At 43.6% G+C, this 25,216-nt stretch overlaps 1 protein-coding gene across 1 annotated transcript in view; it reads right to left on the reverse strand.

The window, feature by feature from the left end:
• Ano4 (anoctamin 4) overlaps positions 1 to 25,216 on the reverse strand; it is a 401,662-nt gene that overhangs the window by 370,847 nt on the left and 5,599 nt on the right. The window contains exons 2-3 of the mRNA XM_051172646.1: positions 15,032 to 15,115; positions 2,273 to 2,524 (exon numbers count right to left, since the gene is read on the reverse strand). Of these exons, the coding sequence (XP_051028603.1) occupies positions 2,273 to 2,524; positions 15,032 to 15,115 (336 nt within the window). The remainder of the gene's footprint in view (positions 1 to 2,272; positions 2,525 to 15,031; positions 15,116 to 25,216) is intronic.

Genomic DNA, 25,216 nt, shown 5'->3' on the forward strand with positions numbered 1-25,216 from the left:
AACAGCTTTCTAGCAACCTTGTGTTTCCTTTCAACAGCAGTGTCCTTGCTGTCCTCTTGCTGATGGCTGCTAGACTTTAACTTATTTGCTTCCCTCCTTGATAACATTAGTGATTCTGATTTCAGTTTTTCATTTGTTTTGCTTTTGGTTTTTTTCCTCATGTAACATGGGGTGAAGGATGCAGGGATATGACAGAAAGGTGGAATAAACATTAAATTTGTGCATTCCTTGGTAATTTTTTTGTTTTTGTTTTGTAACTACAAAGCTTTGCTACAAATCTATGCATTTCATTCAAATCAGTGATCTATGTCTGTGTGATCCCTAAAATTAATTGTGGACTATAAAAATGTAACAGCGTAATTACATTCCTGACTAGAATTAGTATGTCTTTATGCTGTCCTTTAACACATTGTATTTCTTAGGTTACTTTGCTTTGTTTACAATGGCTCAAGTAGAAAAGCGGTCCCGTTCATATTAAGACAGTGTACAAAACTGTAAATAAAATGTGTACAGTGAATTGTCTTAAAAAAAAAAAAAATCAAACGCCCAGAGATTTTTTTGATCTTACTACACAGACTTCTCTACAGCCAAAGTGACCCTCAGCCAGGATCATCAGAAAGGTAGCTAAATTCTGTCACATGCAGAACTAATGTTTTACACGTAAGTCCTAACACGCTATAGATTCCAACTGAGCGATTTCATTGAAGACATTTTGGAGGAAAGCTCTCATGGCATGCGAGAAGGTGAGTGATCAAAGACCCAGGAGAGGCAGCTTTGCAGAATGCAGACCACTGGGGATCACCCAGCACAGTGCCCAGGGCCTAGGGAGCCTCAGTTCTAACTAGTATCTGTAACCTCTGCGATGTCAGCATCCATCTCTAGGTGGCAGCATCTGTGAATTGTTGCTTGCCAAGGACTCCCAACACAGGAAGACTTATTTAGCTGGGTAAACCATTACCTCTAATTGTTGTAGATTTTTTACATCGCATAAACATTGACCTCAGACTTCAGAAACAAGGACAGGGAACACGCCATCCTTGCACTGGTGTGTTCTGCACCTGACTTCAAATGTGACAGGTCATAATTTTGGGGGGGGGGGGCTTGGTTGTTTATCTTATGACCTCCAAAGATCACATAGATCACTGCTCAGCAAATGGTTTCTGAAAAGGGACCAGACAGTAAATATTTTAGGCATTATGGGGGTATAAAATTTTGTTACAATTACTTGATTCTGCATTGTTATGCAAAAATCACCATAGATTATGCATAAATGAAAATATGGCTGTATCCAAGAAAACCTGACGTAAGAAACTGAAATAAAAATTTAATACAATTTTCATATGTCATAAAGCATTATTATCAAAATTTCCCAATGATTTAAAATGTAAAAAAAAAAAAAAATCTACTTTTTCTTTCTTTCTTTCTTTCTTTTTTTTTTTTTTTTTTTTTTTGAGACTATACTTACAACATCTCTCTTTTCCCTTTCCTCACTCCAAACTCTCCCACAGCTCTCTCCTTGCTCTCTTTCAAATTCGTGGCTTCTTTTTTATTAACTGTGTTACATATATGTATATGTGCATACATTTTATACACATATTCCTAAATATAACCCTGCTCAGTCTGTACAGTGTTAATTGGATGCATGTTTTGAGGCTCCTCCATTTGGTGTTGGATAACCAATAGGTGTGCTCTTCCCTAAGGGAAGACTACCTCTCCTACCCTCAGCACTCCTAGGTTGCCCGCAGTTCTTAGTGTAGGGCTAAGGGCCCGTGGGCTTTCCTCCATCAACTTTACCATGTCTACTGTCCTTGTTCATCTCACGTTGGTGGGACTTTGTAAGTTTAAATATATATATATATTCTTAATTCTTTGGCTGTTCAAAAGCAGGAAGCAGATTACACCCATGGGCAGTGGTTCTCAAGACCCCCTGACACAGATCGACTTGGTGAGGCAAAGTGAACTGGCTCTAACCAGTATCCAAAAAAAAGTTAAGCAGTGAAAAGTGACAGGCACATTACTCTTAGACTCCTAATTCAATGTTGATTCCTAGAGAACGTTTTTAGCAAAGGGAATAACACTTCAGCCACACATCTCCCAACACACACCTCCTTGTCGTCCAGCTAAGTGATTAGAGAGAGGGAAGGTGAAGATGACGTGCGAGTCAGAGCATTGCACCAGCAGAAACGCAGGAGCAATCTATTCAGCAGGGGCACGCATAAAAGAACCTTAGCTATGCCGCGGCCTGAACCTCCATGGTGGTCAACACTGTTACCTGTTGTGTCTTGACTCAGGGTTTCCTGGCTGCTGCTGCTGTAAGAAGGCACTGGGGTGATGGACAGCGAGGCCGGGCAAGACAAAGGTGTGGCCAGGTCGGCTTTGCGCGTGAAGGACTGGTGGTACACGGGGATGCCTGCGTCTTTGGAGAGGAAGAGCGGCAGATCTGAAGGGAGGGCGGGTCTGCCTTGTACATAGGGATGCTTCCAGTGGGTGAGCCCAATGGCAACAGGCCCAGCAATGTCATAGCCTGTTGAGATAAACAGAGTCAGTCAGTAACCACCATCAAAGCCTTAAACAGTGTTTGCTGTTAATATTTCTCCCAAAAAAAAAAAAAAAAGCTGAGCCGGGCGTGGTGGTGCATGCCTTTAATCCCAGCACTCGGGAGGCAGAGGCAGGTGGATCGTTGTGAGTTCGAGGTTCGAGGCCAGCCTGGTCTACAAAGTGAGTCCAGGATGGCCAAGGCTACACAGAGAAACCCTGTCTCAAAAAAAAAAAAAAAAAAAAGCTAAGCTGTGAGTCAAATCCAAAACCATTTGAAAGAAGGATGCGTGCTCATGATAAATCTTATCACATTAAACTAATTATATTAAACACCGACTGTGTGCTAGGTACCCAGTCTTTGCCTTTTAGGTAGTCTACCTCTAATAAAGTAGTTAAGATGTGCAGTCGTTAAGGTTTTGTTTGGTTATTTCGTTTTAGGTGTGGTGGGAGAGCATGGGGGGGGGGGGCAGTCTGTGTCTGCCACAGGTAACCACAGAGACCCAACGATCACTTGCAAGTCCATGCAGCTGGAGTCACAGGTAGTTGTGAGCTACTCAGCATGTGTGCTGGGAACTAAACTTGTTTCCTCTGTAAGAGCAACAGACACTTAACTCCTGAGTCATCTCTCCAGCCCCCTGTGGTCTTAGATTTCTTTTTTTAAGCCATTGTAGGTCAACTATACACAAGACACTTTACATAGCCAGCTTCTAACCCATACAGCAACTGTAAAGGGCACTGTTAACCATTCCAGCTTTGCAGATGACAAAAACAACTACCAGCTTTCCCTTGGTTAAGCAGCCCCATGCACCAAAGGCAGAACACAAGCCCAGAGCTGTCTCAATCCAAATTCTATGTGGCTCCCCTTAAACTACAATGGACCACAGTAGAAAGAAGACACAAGAAGCAGGTGGAAAGTAAAACAGAAATTTTCCTTCAGGAGGCCAAGGGAGAAGGCTCTCCCTGTTGGGGAACTGAGGCCCGGGAGAAGACGGCATGAACGTGAACGCAGCCTGGTGGACAAAGTTGGCATCTAGAAGCCAGTGGCACAAATCTCTTGTGCAAACGTTTATCCCACCCATTTTGGTAATTTGAAGTAAAAAAAAATCTGTAGTGGCAGCAATAAAGTCTAAAGCACACACACAAAAGGCGGCTTTTTGACTTCTCATTAAAAAAAGGGCTCTGTTGCTCTTCTGTTGTATGTGAAACAACACTGCACCATATGACACCTCATGGCAGCCGTCAGCTAGAATGACAAAAGCGCCACCTCCCGGAAGTCTAGTAGACTGGCATCAATCTGCCACAGTCCCCATGATCCCTAACACCTTACCCCTGCTTTCTTCTCTCATCTGCCTGGGCACGCCAGGCCTCTGAGGGCTTTGGCGTGTGAACCTTAGGTATAGCTCTTAGGAATGTAATGCATATACAGTCTTCCAGGAAGCTCCTGGCTTCTCCATACTGGATCATCATGGTGACATGACGCTCTCAGAGGGGCTAGTGCACACGGATGGAGGTGGTGTAGGAAGAAGGCACTGGGGAGGGGAGGACACGTGGGCAGGCACAGCAAGGCAACAGAGGTTGGAAGGGAAGCTACGTGAACTGAGGTATATCCCTTCCTTCCTACACTGTGCTAGACACCACGCAGACATAGACTCACATCACACATCCCCACACATGCTTTCCAGGCAAGCCGTACTTCTCCACTCTGAGCTGAGCCTCCCTTGAACCAGAGAGTGCTTTAGTTATCTTCAAATTTCCTCTCCTGTCTTTTTCTCTATTTGGCTCTCTTTTCTCACTCCCCTCCCACAAGTCCCTAACCAGTTGGTGCGGGGCTGACGCGCTCTGTTCACTTAAATTCCCCAGCAGAGGGCAGCAGGGAGATCATGGGAAGGGCCATGGAACTGGAGCCATGTGAAGGTCATTAGAGGAAGGATAGCAGGCTACCAAGAAGAGACTTGATACTCTATGAGCATATACAGGGGGAGGAGGTTCCCCTCAGCCACAGTCATAGGGGAGGGGAATAATGGGAAAATGGGAGGGAGGGAAGAATGGGAGGATACAAGGGATGGGATAAACATTGAGATGTAACAAGAATAAATTAATAAAAAAAAATTAATAAAAAAAATTTTTTTAAAGCAAAATAAAGCTCTAGCATCAGTAAAGAGAAAGAAGCACAGAGGCACGGTCACGTGGTCACACAGATACAAGAAAAGAGCCTGCCACCACCAGCTAACTGGTAACCGTCTGTGGTGGTTTGAGTGAAAATATCCCTGACGGGCTCAGATATCTGAATGTCTGTTCTCTGGCAGGTGACACTGTTTGGTGAGGTTGTGGAACTCTCCGTCTCAGCTTGAGGAAGTACACCACTGAGGGTTGGGCTTTGACGGTTTATAGTCTTTCTCCACTTCCTGCTCATTCGTCCTGCTTGGTGCAGTTGAGGATGCGAGCTCTTGTGTTGGGGGGGGTGTGGTCCTCATCCTGCTACCCCGTGTCTCTGCCTTGATGGACGCTCACCTTTCTAGAACACATGGCTCTCAACCTATGGGTTGTGACCCTTTTGGGGGTTGCAAATCAGGTCTCTGAGGGGCCAGATATTTACATTACAATTTACAACAGTAGCAAAATTACAGTTATGAAAGAACAATGAAATAATTTCTATGGTTGGGGGTCACCACACCACGAGGAACCATACTAAAGGGTCTTAGCAGTAGCAAGGTTGAGACCCACCGCTTTAGAACCATAAGCCCAAATAAACACCTCCTTCTCTAAGTAGCCTCGGTCATGGTATTTTGACCAAAAGCAACAGAAAGGTAACTAATATACTGTCACTCACTGACAAGATGTCAGTGGACAAAGAGAATGGTAATTGCTTTCAGCCCAGTGATGGTGACCTGAAGGTCTGGGTTTTTCCAGGACTGAGTAAAGCCAGGTATGTCTTGTGGCATCTGTCACCTGAGCATCTGTGGAAACAGTCATGTGAGCATGCCTGACTTAACACTTGAAAACTGGAAATGATGGTAAAGAGAGATGAGTCAAGTACCAGAATCCAGGCATCATCCACACAGAAGTACCAGATGAGTCAAGTACCAGAATCCAGGCATCATCCACATGGAAGTTACAACTGAAACCCAGGGATTAAAAAAAAACGACAACACTCCTAGCGTTTACTGGCACAGCACCAAGAGAACTACCAGCACCACCTCATGTCAGCCTCACAATACTCCTGTCAGTCATGCACTGTGAGTCTCACGGACAGATGAAGAAGCTGAGCTAAGGGTAACTGTACCTTCCCGAAGGTGAAGACCAGAAGCACTAAAGACCACACACCTGTGCTTCACCACGTAGGTGTGCTCTACTGCTAAGAAAGTGGTCAACGGTACTTCTGGGGCCTGAAATGGGAACTGCGACCTGAAAATTCGGTGATACATTATTTATTTCTCTCTGGACAATTATTATTTTTTAAATAGAAGAACCCAGTTATCAGAATACTTGAGGAAAGGAAAGTGCTAAAAAAAAAAAATGTCAAGAGGGCTATTCTGAGTCTTCACAGTTGGTCACCTTCATAGAAGGTACCGCATGGGATGCTGGAAACATACGTGAGGCTTCTGGGAGGGTTGGCAAGCCCCTAGAGTTTATCAATAAGACCTCAAACTCTCAGTGTTCTGAACTGTGGTGGACCCAGGGAGGAAGGTGAATGCTGTTGCCAAGTCTGGGCCCAATCATGTTTCTCAACTATACTTCTGACTCAACGTTCTTGAGTTTCCTCTAACCCCTGCTACGGTATAGGCTATGGAAATAAAGTGTCAGAATACTTCATTTTAATTTGGTGTTTTATTATATTCTTTCTTCTCTTTAAAAATTGAAAACATAATGCCTTGTTTTTATGCCAGAGAACCCTTGCCTTGTCATTTCATTCAGAAACTCGAGCCTCTTTCTTTAAATAATAATAAAAAAAATTTTTTTTGACATTACAGTATAATCATACCACTTTCCCCTTCTCTTTCCTCCCTCTAAATCAGTGGTTCTCCCTTTGAAGGTCACATATCAGGTATGCTGCATATCAGATATTTACATTATGATTTATAACAGCAGCAAAATTACAGATATGAAGTAGCAGTGAGACATTTTTATAGTTGGGGAGTCACCACCCCATGAGGAACTGTATTAAAGTGTTGCAGCATTAGGATGGTTGAGAACCACTGTGGTTTAAACCCTCCTGTGAACTCCCTCCCACTGCTGTCTTTGAAATTCACGCCTCTTTTAACTGTTGTTAAGTATATGTGTGCATTCCTAAGATATAACTTCAGCCTGCTCGGTCCATACGTTACTTGTGTGTACGCTGTGAGATTGTGTCTCTCGAGAGTGTCAGAAGCTCTATCTATCCAGTCTCTGCAACACAGCTGCCGAAACACACCCTGAATAAGGATGACACCAATATACATACTAGTGTGTAAGGGGAGAGTGCTCACAAGGCCTTAGCCCTAGACAAAGAACTGTGGTCAACTAGTGAATACTGAGAGCAGAAGAAGTCGTCGTCCCAAGTCAGAGCACACCAAACAGTTACACAGTATCAAATGGTCGGCCCTGAAAACCTGCACATCCGGGTCCCTTTCCTTCGCCTTCCCAAGTCCTTCTAGCATCATTACCAAGAACAGAGAACACTATGGAAGTATGTGTAAGTGAGCCTTAGTTTAAGAACGGGAACACTGTTATGCATATAAAGCATATAAAGGTTGCTGCCCAACCTTTAACAAAGAGACCCCGCCACTCGTATAATAAGCAAGGAGGACATTTTGCTAAGTGAAACAAGCCAGGTACAGATAGAAAAACACTGTATGACCTCACTTATCTATGCAGTCTTTAAGGAAGAAAAAGTCAAGTAATGCCAACTACACAGAAGCAAGGAGTAAAACTTAATTCAGGGGAGCAGGAGGGCGGAATGGGGCGATGCAGATCAAAGGATTACATATCTTAGTTATGAAGGATGAATAAATCTACCATGTAAATACTAGAATGAATGACACTGCAAATTTGCTAGAAGAGTAGATTTTTAGAAGCACACACCAAGCCGGGCATGGTGGCACACGCCTTTAATTCCAGCACTCCGGAGGCAGAGGCAGGTGAATCGCTGTGAGTTCGGGGCCAGCCTGGTCTACAAAGCAAGTCCAGGACAGTCAAGGCTACACAGAGAAACCCTGTCCCGAAAAACCAAAAAATAAAAATAAAAATAAAATAAATAGAAGCACACAACATACACAAAATTAAAGGAAACTGGGAGTCAATAACTATGCTAAGTTTCTTAATAATCATTTGATTATTTGATAGTATATATTTAATATATCAAATATCACATTGTATACTCTAAGTATTGACATAAAACACACAATGCCAACTTACCCTAACTAAAACTATGTGCATATTTTCTTCTTTCAAAGATAATTTTTGACGGTTCTAAATAACTCTGGATTCCCCAAAGTTTCAGGTTTTACCAATTCTTATACAAAATCACAGGCAATCTGTATCATTTTTCTTACTGCTAAAAAGGCACTGTTCAGATGACTGGATAGTTTTCTTTTTAACATTAAACATTATCATATCATTTGCTCCAAAAATGATGCTCATTTAGCAAATATTTTCATCCATTTCATTGATACAAATGAGCTAAATTAACATTTTCATAATTATGATCAGATGTAAATGGGACACTCTAAAATTAAAGATAGCAATGAGGTCAAAGTATTTTGGGAGACCAGCCAACCAAAGGAACAGCTGGTGCCCCAGAAGCAAGCAACAGGATGTCACACTAGGGGCAGGCGCATGCGCCCTCCGGCAACATCCATCCGCTCAGGGAGAGAGGTGGCAACAGGTGTCTTGGTTGCCTCTAAGTCCAGCATCAGAACTGTCACTTGACAGACTCAAACCATGAAGGAAACCACAGCAGGCACACTCGGCACAGTCAGCAGTCATGGGGAGAAAACCAATGTTAATCACCTCTGAGGGTCTTACAAGTCTTCTACCTGGGCAAGAACTACCATAAAATAAGGAGTCAGCCATAGGCCGAGACCCAATGAAGGATTTTGGAAGAGGGACTTGTCTCTACCTGTGATCTTTCTGATACCTCTGCTTCAGCAGTTCATCTATGCAGGCCTGTCTCTTAGAATCCTTCACGTACGGAGGCTGCCGGGCACGATGACCGGTCTCTAAGACAGTGAGTGGTTCTCAGCCTTCCTAATGCTACGGCCCTTTAATACAGCTCCTCAGGTTGTGGTGGCTCCAATCATAAAATTAATTTTTTGTAGCTGCTTCATGACTGTAGTTTTGCCACTGTTAGAAATTAGGAGACTCCTGGGAAAGGGTCATTTAACCCCAAATGGGTTGCGACCCACTGTTCTAAGAGAATAAGTATGGGGGATGAAAGAAAATACAGACTTTTTCAAACAGAACTCCTTAAATGATCCAAAGAAAGATGTTCTCCTTCCAGCACTGAGGGTCTAGAATTGTTAACTGTTTTCTGTGCTTCTCATCGGTGTTACTGAAACTCTTGGGCTTTGAACAGACCGTGGGAAATGGATGCTGCCTGATGCCTGATGCCTGGTGATGCCTCTGCAGTATCTCATGCCCTTTCTTCCTTCAACAGCCTGGACTTGGCCTTTGGGAATCTGTCCCACCCCTGGAGCCCTGGGAGTGGCAACTCGAAACAGGTGATCTAATTTCATTCCCACACACCTGTCCAGGGCCTCGAGTGGCCTTGATAGGGATGAGGTCGGTTGATTGGCTCAGGGATGGTCATGGAACCCCCAGAAACCTGAGGATACAATCCAAGTCTGCTGAGGCTCCTCGTGGGAAAGGCTTTCCATTCCTCAAGTGGAGGCCTGAGGAGGTGCTGCGTTCTGGCTGCCGCTGTGAGGATAAGCCACAAAGAAGGCAGACAAGAGAATGCTCTCATAGCAGTTCAGAGCAAGCCTTCCTCTGGTCTTCTGGAATGAAGGAAATAAGCTTCCTATGGTCTTGGCCAATCAGGGAACTCATGTCTGAGTCAGCCCTGGCTCTCCACACAATTATGGAGAATGTCCTGTCCATTGATTAGATCTGAGTAGGGGTTGAGGGTTTACTGCTTGTATTGTCCTTGGTTGGTGCAGTAGTTTGAGAAGACCCCCCCCCCCGGGCCCAGATCCACCTGTCATGGTGTTCTTCTTGTAGGTTTCTAGGACCCTCTGGATCCTTCTATTTCCCCATTCTCCTATATTTCTCTCACCTAGAGTCCAAATAGGATGTCCTCACATCTATTCCAATCTCCTGTTAAGTGAAGACTTTCATGGGACATGCCTTTTGGGCTAGTGTCCAATTATAAATGAGTACATACTATGTGAATCTTTCTGCTTTTGGGTTAACTCAGTATGATCATTTCTAGTTCAATCCATCCATTTGTCCACAGATTTTGGGATTTCCTTGTTTTTAATAGTTGAGTAGTATTCCATGGTGCAAATGTACCACAGTTTCTTTATCCATTCTTCAACTGAGGGACACTTAAGCTGTTTCCAAGTTCTGGCTATTATGAATAAGGCTGCTATGAACATGGTTGAGCAAATGTTCTTGCTGTGTGTGCTGGTGTATCTCCTGGGTATATTCCAAAGAGTGGAATAGTTGGGTCTTGAGGAAGCCCTATTCCCAGTTTTCTGAGAAAGCGCCAGATAGATTTCCAAAGTGGTTATACAAGTTTGCAGTCCCACTAGCAAAAAAGGAGTGTTCCCCTTTCTCCACATCCTTACCAGCATGTGGTGTCGCTTGAATTTTTGATGTTGGCCATTCTGATGGGAGTAAGATGGAACCTCAGAGTCGTTTTGATTTGCATTTCTCTGATGACTAAAGATGTTGAGCATTTCTTCAAGTGTTTCTCAGCCATTCGATATTCTGTTGAAATTTCTCTGTTTAGTTCTGAGCCCCATTTCTCAATTGGTTTATTTGGTTTAGTGGTGTTTAATTTTTTGAGTTCTTTATATATTTTGGATATTAGACTTTTGTCAGATGTAGGGTTGGTGAAGATCTTTTCCCAGTCTGTAGGCTGTCGCTTTGTTCTTTTGACAGTGTCTCCTGCCTCACAGAAGCTTCTCAGCCTCATGAGGTTCCATTTATTAATTGTTGACCTTGAGGTCTGGGCTGTTGGTGTTCTGTTCAGGAAGTTGTCTCTTGTACCAATGTGTTCCAGGCTCTTCCCCACTTTTTCTTCTAACTAATTTAGTGTCTCTGGTTTTATGTTGAGGTCTTTAATCCACTTGGACTTGAGTTTTGTGCATGGTGACAAATATGGGTCTAATTGCATTTTTTTACACGTAGACAACCAGTTAGACCAGCACCATTTGTTGAAGATGCCATCCTTTTTCCATTGAATAGATTTGGCTTCTTTGCCAAAAATCAAGTGACCATATGTGTGTGGATTCATTTCTGGGTCTTCAATTCGATTCCATTGATCAACCAGCCTATTGCTGTGCCAGTCCCATCCTGTTTTCATTACTATTGCTCCATAGTACAGCTTGAGATCAGGTATGGAGATTCCTCCAGAGGATCGTTTATTGTATAGGATTGTTTTAGCTATTCTGGGTTTTTTGTTTTTCCACATGAAGTTGAGAATTGATCTTTCAATGTCTTTAAAATATTGTGTAGGTATTTTGATAGGGATTGCATTGCATCTGTAAATTGCTTTTGGTAAGATGCCCATTTTTACTATGTTAATTCTCCCTATCCACAAACAAGGGAGAACCCTCCATCTTCTGATGTCATCTTCAATCTCTTTCTTCAGAGGTTTGAAGTTTTTTTTTTTTTTTTCAAACAAGTCCTTCACTTGCTTGGTTAGAGTTACTCCTAGATATTTTATATTACTTGTGGCTATCGTGAAGGATGTAGTTTTCCTAATTTCTTCCTCTGCATGATTGTCATTTGTATATAGGAAGGCAACTGACTTTTTTGAGTTAATTTTGTATCCAGCCATTTTGCTGAAGGTGTTCATCAGCTGTAGGAGTTCTCTGGTGGAATTTTGGGGGTCACTTATGTACACTATCATATCATCTGCAAATAGAGATAACCTGACTTCTTCCTTTCCTATTTGGATCCCCTTGATCTCCTTTCATTGTCTTATTTCTCTGGCTAGAACTTCAAGAACTATATTGAAGAGATATGGAGAATGTGGGCAGCCTTGCCTGGTCCCTGATTTTAGAGGAATTTCCTTGAGTATCTCTCCATTTTATTTGATGTTGGCTATTGGCTTGCAGTATATAGCCTTTATTATGTTTAGGAATGTGCCTTGTATCCCCAATCTCTCCAAAACTTTAAACATAAATGGGTGTTGGAATTTGTCAAATGCTTTTTCTGCATCTAAGGAGATGTTCATGTGATTGTTTTTTTCTTTCAGTTTGTTCATATAAAAACCCGTTTCTTGTTTGGTGTAGTTCAGCCCTAACACACACCTTTAATCCAAGAGCTTCCTGTTTATTGTAAACAGGTGATTAAGGTGTGGCTCAGCCATGCCTAGCATACACCCTTAATCCAAGATCTTTCTGTGCACAGGATTTAATAAAGTTAACCTTAGGTCAAGAGGTGGAGCAAGAAACCAGCTGACAGGGATTAAGTAGAAAGGAGTGGCTTTGAGAGAAAGATATTTAAGACAGCATAGAGAAGAAGAAAGAGGTTTTTGGCTTTTAGCTTTTGGCTTTTTCCTCCTGGGCTGTCAGCTGAGCTAGCAAGTTTTTGGTTTTTGACTTTTTCCTTTGGGACATGAGCGGAGTAGGAAGGTCAGCTAGATGCTTTCTCTGCCTCTCTGAACTAGCAAGCTTTCACCCCAGCATCTGGCTCCTGAGTCTTTATTGGTAAAATCAAATGATTGGGATTTGTTTTTCAAAACATCAAAGGGCAGTAATTATATCTGCCACAAGACCTTTGTTAGTACTCAGAACAGCCACTTAGGAAAAGCTTTCCCGCAAAGCATCTTCTACTGTATCAGCCCTGCTAGCCCTTCCACCAGTTTCATTGAGGATGCCTTCATTCTCAGTTCATAGCCCACAACTCCTTACTTAGAGCTTTGCAACACGAGCACAAATGGGGTTGTCACTGGGGATCAACTTCGACCTCTGAATTGTTCTGGGTTTTCAAGAACCGTGCTTGTTTCACTCTCTTACCTCTGACCTTCCTCCTCCCCTAACTGGGTTCCCCCACAGAGGCTGGTCCTTGTCTCTCTCCACATAAATGTAGTGACTCTCACTCTCATGACCTCAGGCAATTCCAAAGACTCAGCTAACCTCTCCCTGCAGGCAAGTGACTCTAGCTCCGTCCTCTGACCACTCTACCCACAATTCCAGTCTCCTACTAAGGATTTTAAGGAGCTGCATACACACCTCATATCCAAGCTTCAGTGGCTGCACCTGGCATATCTAAACTGTGTTGGCTGCACCCTTTTCCTAACTTCCATACTTCTGACAATGGCTACACTCATTGTTACCCTGACTCAAAATCCCAGAGGATGCTTGTCCTCAGTCGCTGACCACTCTCGCCCGCTATACCATCTCTCCCCCTCCGTGCATGCCTCTTAGCTTTGTTTCTGTCTCATGTCAAGGCTAGTCACAGCTACTAACCCACCTAAGACACCAGGTGGAAACACAGCAGGCTCCCTATCAGGATGAACTCTCATCCATGCTGGTCACGCAACTTCTCACTGTCTTACTGCAGGCCCTCCCTCTATGGTCTCCTGGTTGTTTGACAAACATTTCTCAAAGTATCTTAAGTATCTGATATTTTCAAAACTAGCTCTGAAGGGTGAACTCCAGAGGATTTTTTTAATGCCACTATTCTTCATTTTAAAATTAATCATTTTAAAAAAATCAAAATTCTGGACCAAGTTCTACCATTCGATTTTAATGCTTAAGTCGGCTTTGGTGTTTGAACAAAGTGATACCAACCCACAGACTTCATGAGAGGAAAGGGAGGTGAAGGATCTGCAGACTCTTCACTAAATAGCCAGAAGTACGTTTGTGGGGGTTCAAAGGTCATCCCACTGTAACTAATAGCATGCTGCCTTGCAAGCAGCAATTGCATCCCAGCGAAGTCCCAGGACATAGCTTATTAAATGAATCAGGGAATCGGGGGCTATTTTGCTTGATAGCGTTTTAAATCCAATGTGATTTTTTAATAGATATTTAGAACAGAAGGTGTCCGTGTTTAGTTTTGTGCTCCGATATACTTGTGAGACTTTATAATCAAAAGAATTTAAATGCACCTTACAGGCTCAACGTTATTTTATAGAGCTTCCGCTGTGGCGGTTAAAGAAGTGAGATTCTGGAGTCTCTGGGCACAGGTGTTGGAGTCTAACAGACTGATACTAAAATCCTGAGCATATTAATAACTGGATGGATGACAAAAAGAAACCAGCTCCCCCAATCTGTACAATGAAGCAATGCTGGCACCTTCTCACCGAGTTCTGGTTACGTAAAATGGTGTCAGTAGGGACCAAACAGCAGCTGACGGATACAAAATAAACACAAGCTGCGATCGCTGCCCACTTCTTTGTAAGTCGCTGCCTAAGATTCTGGACTCAAGATGTGTTTTGAATGAAATGGAAAAGAACGGACTCAACAAACAGAAAGAGAAACAAGGTCGCCCTTCCCGCTTTGGGCACAATAAATCCATTTAAGCTTGCTTGGGTAGAAGAGGAAGTACAAGCGAGCACCGGTGCACGCACTGTGCTCTGCCCTGTACTGCAGGTTCAGGGAGGGACGCGAACAGCGTGCCCCGATCTGGGGACATCAAATGTCCAGTGTCACGTACTGTAGGGTTTAGAGATGTCATTTCTGAGAAGGCAGGGACAGGGTGGCTAGCATGCATGGGACTCCTCAGACCACAGAGTGCCTTTAAGGCGGGCAAAGGTGTAAGAACCTGACTAGGTGCAGAAAGGCTCCCGAGGAAGCTGGGAACCTTATGTCGTCAGTCTGGTTCTCCATGGTTCATTCAGATCCTAAAAAGCAAAGTATGACTCTGTATTTTAGCACCACACACCCACCCGCTTCATACACTTTTCAGACAAGCAAAATCCACCTTTACTCCATGAACTGGTGGAAACAAAACAAAACAAAACTTCCAAGGAACAGTTCATAACGTGTTTTCTACTTGCAGTGACAGAGGGTATCTTTCTAAAATGATATTTAATAATACACCATAGTTACTAAAAAAGGAACTTGATCGTGATATTAAGTGTGCAACAGTTCTGATGACACGCCGACTAAAGCGCTTAAAACAGACCTTGAAGTGTTAGTGAAGCAGGAAAAGACCAGCCTAGTTTCTCCAACTCCGTTCAATGGCAGCAAGAATCCACAAGAGGGCGCGCCAGGAAGAGAACCATTGCTGTGGTTACAAAAACCAATTTTTTCACAGGAGTATTTTCTATTGGCTCCTTCCTGAGCCACCCTCCCACCCAGGTTAAGCGTGTTCTACGACCGTCGCTGCAATTACTCACCTATGGTGATCTGGCTGACACAGCTGTAGAAGCTGCCCGTTGTTGCAGAAGACAGGTTATAACTCCCACTGCTCACATCTTTGTCTGTTAAGAAAATAAGACAAGAAGGTAAATACAGCTCCGTGGTTGCCATGACTACAGCGTAAGCTTGTGACTGAAAAATAAAGTAATAAAGCCAGCCGTGTGTGTCTGTGACACGGGCCCTCTCACTCTCATTCGCTGGTTCCTGGGCACTAAACACACAAGGTTGCGTGTGCCCTTTTGCACGGCAGCAATCCCTGAGCTTGTCAAGGGCAGACCCAAACTGCGTAACATTGTTCATTGACTCAATGCAAAATTCAAAAGGGAGAAATAAAGTTAAAGGACATATACAGACGCGCATAAACGGCTGCTTTCCCTTCTTCCTAGGTATAACTTTAAAGCGGTTGTGACAAGAAACAGGAGGCCCCGAGTTTAAAGGCTAGCATTGTTCCTTGTAAGCTCTTTAACGCGTTCAAGTTGCTCAACTCCTTTCAGAATTACTGTCTCCACCTGAACATGGAGGTGACCTCAAGCAGAGGGAGATGCGATTCAGCTCATAAGAGCTGGATCTGCAGCCGGAAATGCACACCTGGTACACACGTGAGTGTGAAATCTGCTGGAGCGACCAAATCCAAACCCCTAAAGCACAGCAAGTCTATGCTACCCCTTCTAAAAACTGTCATTCCAGAGTCTTCCCAGAGTCTTCACTGGCAGCCTGTCCTTAGAAGATTCTAGAAAGGAGAACTTTAGGGGACAAGGTCAAAGGCGTGAAGATGCTTTTGGGAGAAAACGGCTAAATAGTGAAAGGCGACTGTGGATGAGAAAGGAGAACAGGAATGAAGGAGAAAAAGCCTATTAAAAGCAAGCAGTCAATAGTAAAATAGGATGCTGGAAATAGGAAGGAACGCGCAGGAAGAGGCGGTGAGGAAACCAAAATGGCGAAAGCATTGCTCTCTCAATGGCAAATGCAGGGCAGCAAACGTGCAAAGAGACGCGGTAGTTTGTGACCAAAGAAAGGCGTATGCAGAAAAGCGCGCACAGGTACGGGCCTCGGACAGACGACATCAATCAAAAATTTAGGGGTGACGCTTAACCCAGATTTCTTTCACGAGCGCCTTAACACGGATTTTAGTCCTTGAGGAACCAGTTTTGGTATAAATGGAAACATCGTGGAACCAGCAGAAAAGCTTGGGCCTGAGTGACTCAGGAAGCCCCTGGGTCCTGGAGCCCGGGGGGGGGGGGGGGCCAGGGGGGACGGGGACTGGGGACGTCCACTGGACACCTGCTGGCGAGACTCGGGCTTGTGATGTCCCTGTGGGTCTCTGTTCCTCTGTAGGGGAAGTGGGGGTAATAAAGGCTCTTGACTTTTTAAGTGAGCACTCAATCAGTTCATAATAAACTCTTCCTATAAACTCAGCCAGCAGCATAAAAACATTCTCTTGGTGTCAACTCTTGTTCTTTTTCTGTATTTTTAAGAGAATAAGAATATATGTGTGTGTGTGTATGTATCATATATATGATATTTTATAGAAAAGAAAATGAATGGCAGAAAGCGTCTCACAGTGTCACGTGCACATAAGGTTGATTAAGAGAACAAAGAACACTGCATGCGATTCTATTCATTAAAACTTGAACAGCGGGGCTGGATCTCAGTTATCTCAGTTAGGAAAGGGCCTTTCAGGCATGAGGCACTGAGTTTGATCCCAAGAACTCATGATGAAAAACAAACAACAAAGCCTAGCATGGTGGTGTTCTGTGTAATGCCGGTGAGAGGATGAGAGAGGCAGGGACAGACAGGTCCTGGGCTGACTGGCTAGCCGGCCTAGCCTGCTCGGCAAGTTCCCAAAAAGTGAGCAACCTCTGAGGGTATCCTCTGGGCTTTACACGTGCATACATGTACCTGGGTGTGCACACACACACACACATACATACGTACACACATGCACACACAATCAAAAACCCTTGAATAAAAGTAGAGCTATGTTGCTCATGGATTGATACACGGACAGTAAAACTGCATGTAAAAGTAATAAAAATAATTATCACTAACGTGAGCATGGTGGTTGAGGAAAGAGAGTTTAATTATGAGAGGGCTTAGGGCACAGCTGGGTCTTGCCGAATATAATTTGTTACCTGACCTGGGTAGTGCTCCCATGCACAATACAACTATTGGTTTAACTATAAATCCATGTTTCCCACTTGTGTGAGAGTTATACTTCATAACTCTTAAAAAGAAATCCAGAAGGGTGCATATTGTGGTAGGACAAATCTGGAACTCGCATTCTGCAAAAATATGCAGGACAAGGAGGAGGCAGAAGAGCTAAACCAGGGCCTCTCAACCTTCCTAATGCTGCAACTCTGGTGCGGCACCTGCTCCTCGTGGTGTGGCGACGCCCACCACAAAATTATTTTCATCGCTACTTCATAACTGTGATTTTTGCTCCTGTTATGAATTTTAATGTAAATAACTGTGTTTTCCAATGGAGTGAATCCTGTGAAAGGGCCATTCGCCCTCTCCCCTACCCCGGAAGGGCTTATGACCCACAGGTTGAGAACCACTCAGTGAGTTAGACGGTGATCGAGCACCCGCTGTCTGTCGGACACTGTGTTAAGCACGCATTACTCCATGCGTGCCCAGTATTCTATCTAAAGTAAGTGTGCATATCTCAGTATGCAGATAAGACACTGAAGGCTCAGAAAAATGAAGGAACTTGCTCAAAAGTATGCATCTGAGAAGTCACAACGCTGGGGCTAAAGCCGGGTTTATCTTACACTAGAAAAATAATTAAAGGCAGCCTGAGAGATTAGACACACTAACTGCGGGAAAAGCTCTTACTCCAAACAGTCAATATTCTAGTTGAGGTTCTTTGTGAAAAGTCTTATGAGAAAAAAAAATAAACCATTGGCTATTTTTATACATAAAAAATAAAAATAATTGAGGACACAGACAAAGACAGAGGAAGGCAGATTATGCAGGCAAGCTGTGTTCCATGAAGTCCTCCCTGCTCTGCGCTGTGCCTTTCAAAATCATCTGTCTGTTGTGCTCATCAAGGGAGCTCTGGGTAACAGAATCTGTCTTTAGGGGACCGCTAGGTAGAAAGTGTGAACACATTAGCACTCTTTCATCCAGATTATTCTTGGTTTGCTGATGAACAGCATGCTACAACAACAACGATAATCAGGCTCAGGCACCCTCACCTTTCCTCTTGTCTGCAGAGGGAAAAAAAAAAAAAGGATTAGACTTGCCTACAAAGTGAGTCCAGGACAGCCAGGGATGTTACACAGAGAAACTCTGTCTGAAAAAAACATATATTACACAAGAGCAATTATTTTTTTAAAAATCAATAGATAATCACAAATTTCCAGAGCCCCTTGTTGGGTTTGGGAGTAGAAGTGGAATAGAGGATGAGAGACAGGATTTAAGGAAAAGTTCAAATTAGCAAAAGGAAATAAATAAGAAAGCGCCATAGAAGAAAAGCCAGAGTACAAAGATGCTAGAAGATGCTAGAAGAATGTTCTATTCATAACAGCAGTACATGTAAGGAGCCTGATACTGCTAATTTTAGAACTGTGAGATCGATTTACGAAAACAGATTATTGTTTATGAAAGAGATATCGAAAACGAGGTTCAAGAAATACTGAAAGTAGCAAACATAAGGAGATCTGAAGTGATAACATACAGCAAGCAAATATGATCACAAGTAAACTCAAGGTGTCCGTGCCCTTCAGACGAAAAGGCTACAACAGAGTCAGTAACAGTCACAGGCAGTGCAGGGGCCCATTCTCCAGGAGGATATGAAAAGTTCAAAGCTGCCCGCTCAAAGCAACTACGCAATGTACAAGACAAAATTAAAATTAAAATATTGATATGTGGCACTACAAGGAGAGATTGGCAAATTCACCATCAGAGAGGGAGATTTTTAAACTTAGATTTAGTAAGTGATTGGTTGGATAAGTAAAAGTTTAGTGCAAACACACACACACACATACACACACAAATGAAAACAAAAACAAAAACACCAAAAAAAAAACCCACAACAAAACAACAACAACAACAACAACAAAAAACCCACAAAAAGAAAACAGGAAGACGAGTCAGAAAACGGAAGGTGACCAGCAGGACGAGGCTAATAAACGGTAATGGGACAGAATGGGGTTAGGAATGACCAAAACACACTATGTGTATGTATCAAACGCATTATTATATAACCAACAAATGGTAATAAAAACATTTTTTAAAAAGTTAATAGAGGACTAAGGAGATGCCTCAGTAGGCAAAGTGCCTGCCGGGTAAACGTGATGCCCTGACTTTGGATCCCTGAATCCTGCAAAAAGCTAGCCGTGGAGGCACGCATGCTCTTCTAAGGCCAGCGTTTGGAGAGCAGGCTTGCAGAGCCAAGCGGATCCCTGGAGCTCACTGGCCACCAGCCTGGCCACAACAGTGAGCTTCGGGTTCTGTGAGAGACCCTGTCTCCGAAATGAAGGTTGAGAGAGCAATCAAAGGAAGACACCCAACATTGGCCTCTGGCTTTCACAAACACAAAGAAAAAAGTTAAATAACATTAACCTCACTCCTGACAGAGAGTATACATTCTTAATTCCTTTTATTTCATTATTTGTGGGGTGTGTGTGTGTGTGTGTGTGTGTGTGTAGTGTGCACATATGCCACAGCACATGTATGTAGGTGAGAGGACAGCTTCCGGGTGAAGGTTCCTGTGGCAGAGCGTGAGGCAGTAGGCTTGATAGCTTGGTGGCAGGCTCCTTTGCCCACTGAGACATTTCTCCAGCTCCTTTACATTTTTAATTATGAAGCCTACGTTGAACAAAACTTGACGATGCATTTGATTACAGAGTAAATCTCAACAATTATAAAACAAACTAGTATCACCAAAGGGTATTGTCTAAGTTAGGGTTTCTACTGCTGGGATGAAACACCAATAGCCAAAAAGAAAAGCAAATAGAAAGCAAACAAAAAAAACAAGTAGGGGAGGAAAGTGTTAATTTGGCACACACCACACCTCCAGATCATAGTCCCCCTCCTTAGAGGAAGTCAAGGCAGGAGCTCAAACAGGGCTGGCTCCCGGAGGCAGGAGCTGATGCAGAGACCATGGAGAGGTGCTGCTTACGGGCTTGCTACACAGAGCTTGCTTAGCCTGCTTTCTTATACAACCAGGACCAGCAGCCTGGGGATGGCTCCACCCACCATGAGCTCAGCCCTCCCCCATTGATCACTAATTGAGAAAATCTTTTACAGCTGGATCTCATGGAGGCATTTCCTCAACTGAGGCTCTTTTCTCTCTGATGACTCTAGCTTGTGTCAAATTGACTGACACACACACACACACACACACACACCCCAGGCAATTTTCTTCTGACTCTAATATATGATATAATATGGGGTTTTTTTGTTTTTTTGGAAATGGAGCAGGGAAGAGGGGTGACTATTACTCGTATGTGTGTGTGTGTGTGTGTGTGTGTGTGTGTTTACGCATGTGCACAAATCATCAATTTTTAAGAGCTTTAAAAAAAAAAGTTCCACTACTAATCAAAAGAAAGTATGCATCAGATTTGTAGAAAGTAAGCCATACTAAAACATTTGAAGGAAGAAGCACCCCGCCTAGTCTTTTCACCAGAGCCACATTTAATGACAATTCTCATTTTAAAAAAATCTTAAAAACATTCACCACATGCCAGTAACTGCTCTGCGATCTTGCTTTAGTCTCCACACCAGGAAGACCAGCATGGCTGGAAGGCTAAAAGTGCTGAATCCCAGCCCCCCCCCCCCCCCCCCCCCCCCCCCCCAGAAAGACAAGATCTTCCACTCACTAAGCCAGCCAGGTGACTGGCTACCTCATTAAAATGAGAAGTGCTTCCCAACAGCAGAACTTTAACCTTGATAGGTGATATTCTCTGAGGCTTGGGAATCAGCTATAGATGTTTTTCAGGGTCTGTGTGATCCAGGCCATGCTGGAAGCTGGGAGAAGCACCATGTATCAGGAAGGACAAAACCCAAGAAAATATAGGACTGCAGGAACACAGACAGCCTGAGGCTGTACAGAGAGGTGACAGCTACAGTGCTATGCAAGCAGTTGTACCTCAGAAAGGTTTGCTCCGAGGAGGAAAAGCCCTTATAAAAAGAAACTCCGCTAGCAGAAGTGTTACACCTTTGCAACAAGATATCCAATTGCCTGGTTCACGATCCAGTGAAAAGTATCACAAAATAAGCATTATCACATAAGTGCTACAAAGAGAATTTAACTTGCAAGTGCATCTGGATAAGACGAAGGTGCTGAGGACAGTTGCCCTCAGATGCATAAGAACAGGAGCTGCAGAGTGGTCTTCACACCACCAGGTAAATGATAGGTTACACCAGCATCCATCTCTGGGATGAGTTCTGCTAAAAACGAACAAACAAAAACACAAGGATGCTGTCCTGCCGTCTGCGTTTATCCCATTTGCTAAGCAGAAATGTTTCTAAATTCTCAAGCCCTGACGCTTCTTCCTTGTTTTCCCCCTTCATCTCCTTCCGTGTTCTAAAGCACATGGCTGCCTACCATGAACAGCAAGCAGAGAGCGGCCCCAGATACAAACAGGTGTGTAGGGACTTCCCTCAAGACGCTGACGAACCCGTCGAAGTGTAGCTAGTCGGTCTCTGTGGCTTTTGCCATAAAGCTGAATCTCTTCAATACTGTGATAGAGACAAACAGCATGCCATGTGCTCCGCCCTACACTGCTCTGGGGGGAATCGCCTGCTTTCCCCGCTGTTTGCACACTAGTGTGTTCCTTACTGCCTTCCAGAAGCCAGGCTAGGTTGTGCGAGGACTTGAGTAGCACATCCTCTCATTGATGTGCATAAGAGCCGCATTTCTGGAGGGCAAAGACATCCCTCCAGGGCAGCCCAGCCTTGCCCACAGTGCCTGGGCTCTGTCTAATGTACACAAGGGCACAACGAATGTTTGCCAAGTGCCCCCAGAAAGCTTTCGAACACTTTAATCACCGTTGGTGCGTTCTAAACACCGTGCCTGACTTGCGTCAACTCAGCTTTCATTGAATCCACCCTAGCAGCAAAGCACCATGGTGGAAGCCTTTCATGAACCCAAATTAAAGAACCCTTTCTTTTCCTGCTTAAACCTGCTGAATTCCCTGCTGGCAAACAAAACAAAACAAAACAAAACAAAAAAACAAAAACCAAACAAACAAAACAAAACAAACAAACAAACAAAAAACCCCACACATTCCATGTTCCTTTTCCTCAGAGAGTGAAGGCCTGAGTCTTACTACAGGTTTTATTTGTGCTTCTGGAACCAACAGCGTCGAACACTACCCCTTCACAAAGGGTAGACTGAATTATTTTTTCTAGAACCTTCCTTGGGAGCTGTGGATGGAGTATTTGACTAGGTCTACATTCTCATTGTTTGTCATGAGCCAGATGTTTGTGTCCCCAAGACTCATATTTGAAACCGTGACCCCCTGATGTGATGATGGTATTTGGTGTAGGCTCTTTACCTCAACCTCTAGGCTTTAGAGGGTAGGACTGTCACGGTGAGGTTAGTGTACGTAAACAGGACAAATACATAGGGCTGGAGAGACGGCTCAGCGGTTAAGAGCACTGGATGCTCTTCCAGAGGTCCTGAGTTCAATGCCTGGCACTCATGGCAGCCTTCCCACAGGCATATTTGCAGGCAAACCACCAATGCAAATTAAGTAAATGAAATCATATATATGTGTGTGTGTGTGTGTATATATATACATGTGTGTGTGTATATCCCTCCCCATGAGCTCTCACCCGGAAGCGGCCACGTCACCCACACCGAGGAAGCAGCTATCTGCAAGCCACGAAGGGCCCTTTACTAGACTCGGACTCTATCAGCACCTTAATCCTGACTCTTCCACCCTGACGAGCTGTTAGGAATAAACGTCTGCTGTCTAAGCCACTCCATCTTTGGTACTGATTACACACTAGCATAGAATATACGAAGACACTTTCTCTTTCTAATGCAACGTTTTACAGGAAAGAAGTCAACTGACCTTCATAGAATCAAAATAAAGTTTCAGCTTACTTTCTACTCCCAGGAAGAAACTTACATAATGCAAAGGGCTCAAAGTCAAAGAATAATCCTTATACGCATCGAAGGAACTCCTTAATCAAAGGATCCTAATCAGAGTTGACCGCGATTGTCTGTGTTACAGAACACCGAGCATGCCAGGTGGTGATGGGGAAACAGAAGTCATCACAGAGGCCCCTGGAGTCATTTGTAGTGCAGCATGAGACAGTCGGCGTGTGGTTCATTTCATGGTACAAGAATGCTAGTTTTTTCCTCTTCTGCATGTTCCTGTTTTTTTGAAAGCTAAAAACTACCTCATTTGCAAATTTTAATAGGAAAATGAAAATTTTCAAAGCTTGTTAAGGATGAAGTTGCTGATAACTTTTCCATGTTCCAAGAAATTTCACCAATTGTGCATGCAGACCACCTTAATTAAGCTCTGGGACACACACACACACACACACACACACACACACACACACACTCAAGCCTATGAATATGCGGAACACACACACATATACAACACACACAGACACACTCAAACCCATGCACACACACAATACACACTCACTCAAACACACACACGCACACACATGCACATACTCACACCCATGCACGTATACTCTCACATACATCATATACACATGCACACACTCAAACACACACATACACTTTTTTCTTATGCACATTCTCACATTCACACACACACACACCACACACGCTCACACACACAAACAAAATACACACTCACTCTCACACATTCATATACAACCACTCACACCCATGCACATACACACTCTCTCATACACCACAGACACACACACATATGCACACACACTCACTCACACACACACATCCAAACACATACACAGGCACACACTCATACACATGCACACTCTATCATGCACTATCATGCACACTCTATCATGCACACTCTATCATGCACTCTCTATCATGCACACTCTATCATGCACTCTCTATCATGCACACTCTATCATGCACACTCTCTATCATGCACACTCTCTATCACGCACACTCTATCACGCACACTCTATCACGCACACTATCATGCACTCTCTATCATGCACACTCTATCATGCACACTCTCTATCATGCACACTCTATCATGCACACTCTCTATCATGCACACTCTATCATGCACACTCTCTATCATGCACTCTATCATGCACACTCTATCATGCACACTCTATCATGCACACTCTATCATGCACACTCTATCATGCACACTCTATCATGCACACTCTATCATGCACACTCTATCATGCACACTCTATCATGCACACTCTATCATGCACTCTCTATCATGCACACTCTATCATGCACACTCTCTATCATGCACACTCTATCATGCACACTCTATCATGCACACTCTATCATGCACTCTATCATGCACACTCTATCATGCACTCTATCATGCACACTCTATCACGCACACTCTCTATCACGCACACTCTATCACGCACACTCTCTATCATGCACTCTCTATCATGCACACTCTATCATGCACACTCTATCATGCACACTCTATCATGCACACTCTCTATCATGCACACTCTATCATGCACACTCTCTATCATGCACACTCTATCATGCACACTCTATCATGCACACTATCATGCACACTCTATCATGCACACTCTATCATGCACACTCTATCATGCACACTCTATCATGCACACTCTATCATGCACACTCTATCATGCACACTCTATCATGCACACTCTATCATGCACACTCTATCATGCACACTCTCTATCATGCACACTCTATCATGCACACTCTATCATGCACACTCTATCATGCACACTCTATCATGCACACTCTATCATGCACACTCTATCATGCACATACTCACACACTCATACACATGCACACACACATTGAACATGAAAGTATGAGGAGAACTTGTTGATAAGTGGGGTGAATTTTCAGCAGGAGAAGGAATCAGGATGAGACAGTGTAATGGGGGGTGGAACTAAAATTCATTATACACGTGTGTAAAACGGTCAAAGTATAAAAATAAAATTTTACAAGCGTGTATAAGGTTGGGGATAGTCAGAATCACATGTCAGCCTAACTAGTCAGGTAGTTGGAGATG

This window comes from Acomys russatus, chromosome 31 (genome assembly GCF_903995435.1).
Source record: "Acomys russatus chromosome 31, mAcoRus1.1, whole genome shotgun sequence".
Classification (NCBI taxonomy): domain Eukaryota; kingdom Metazoa; phylum Chordata; class Mammalia; order Rodentia; family Muridae; genus Acomys; species Acomys russatus.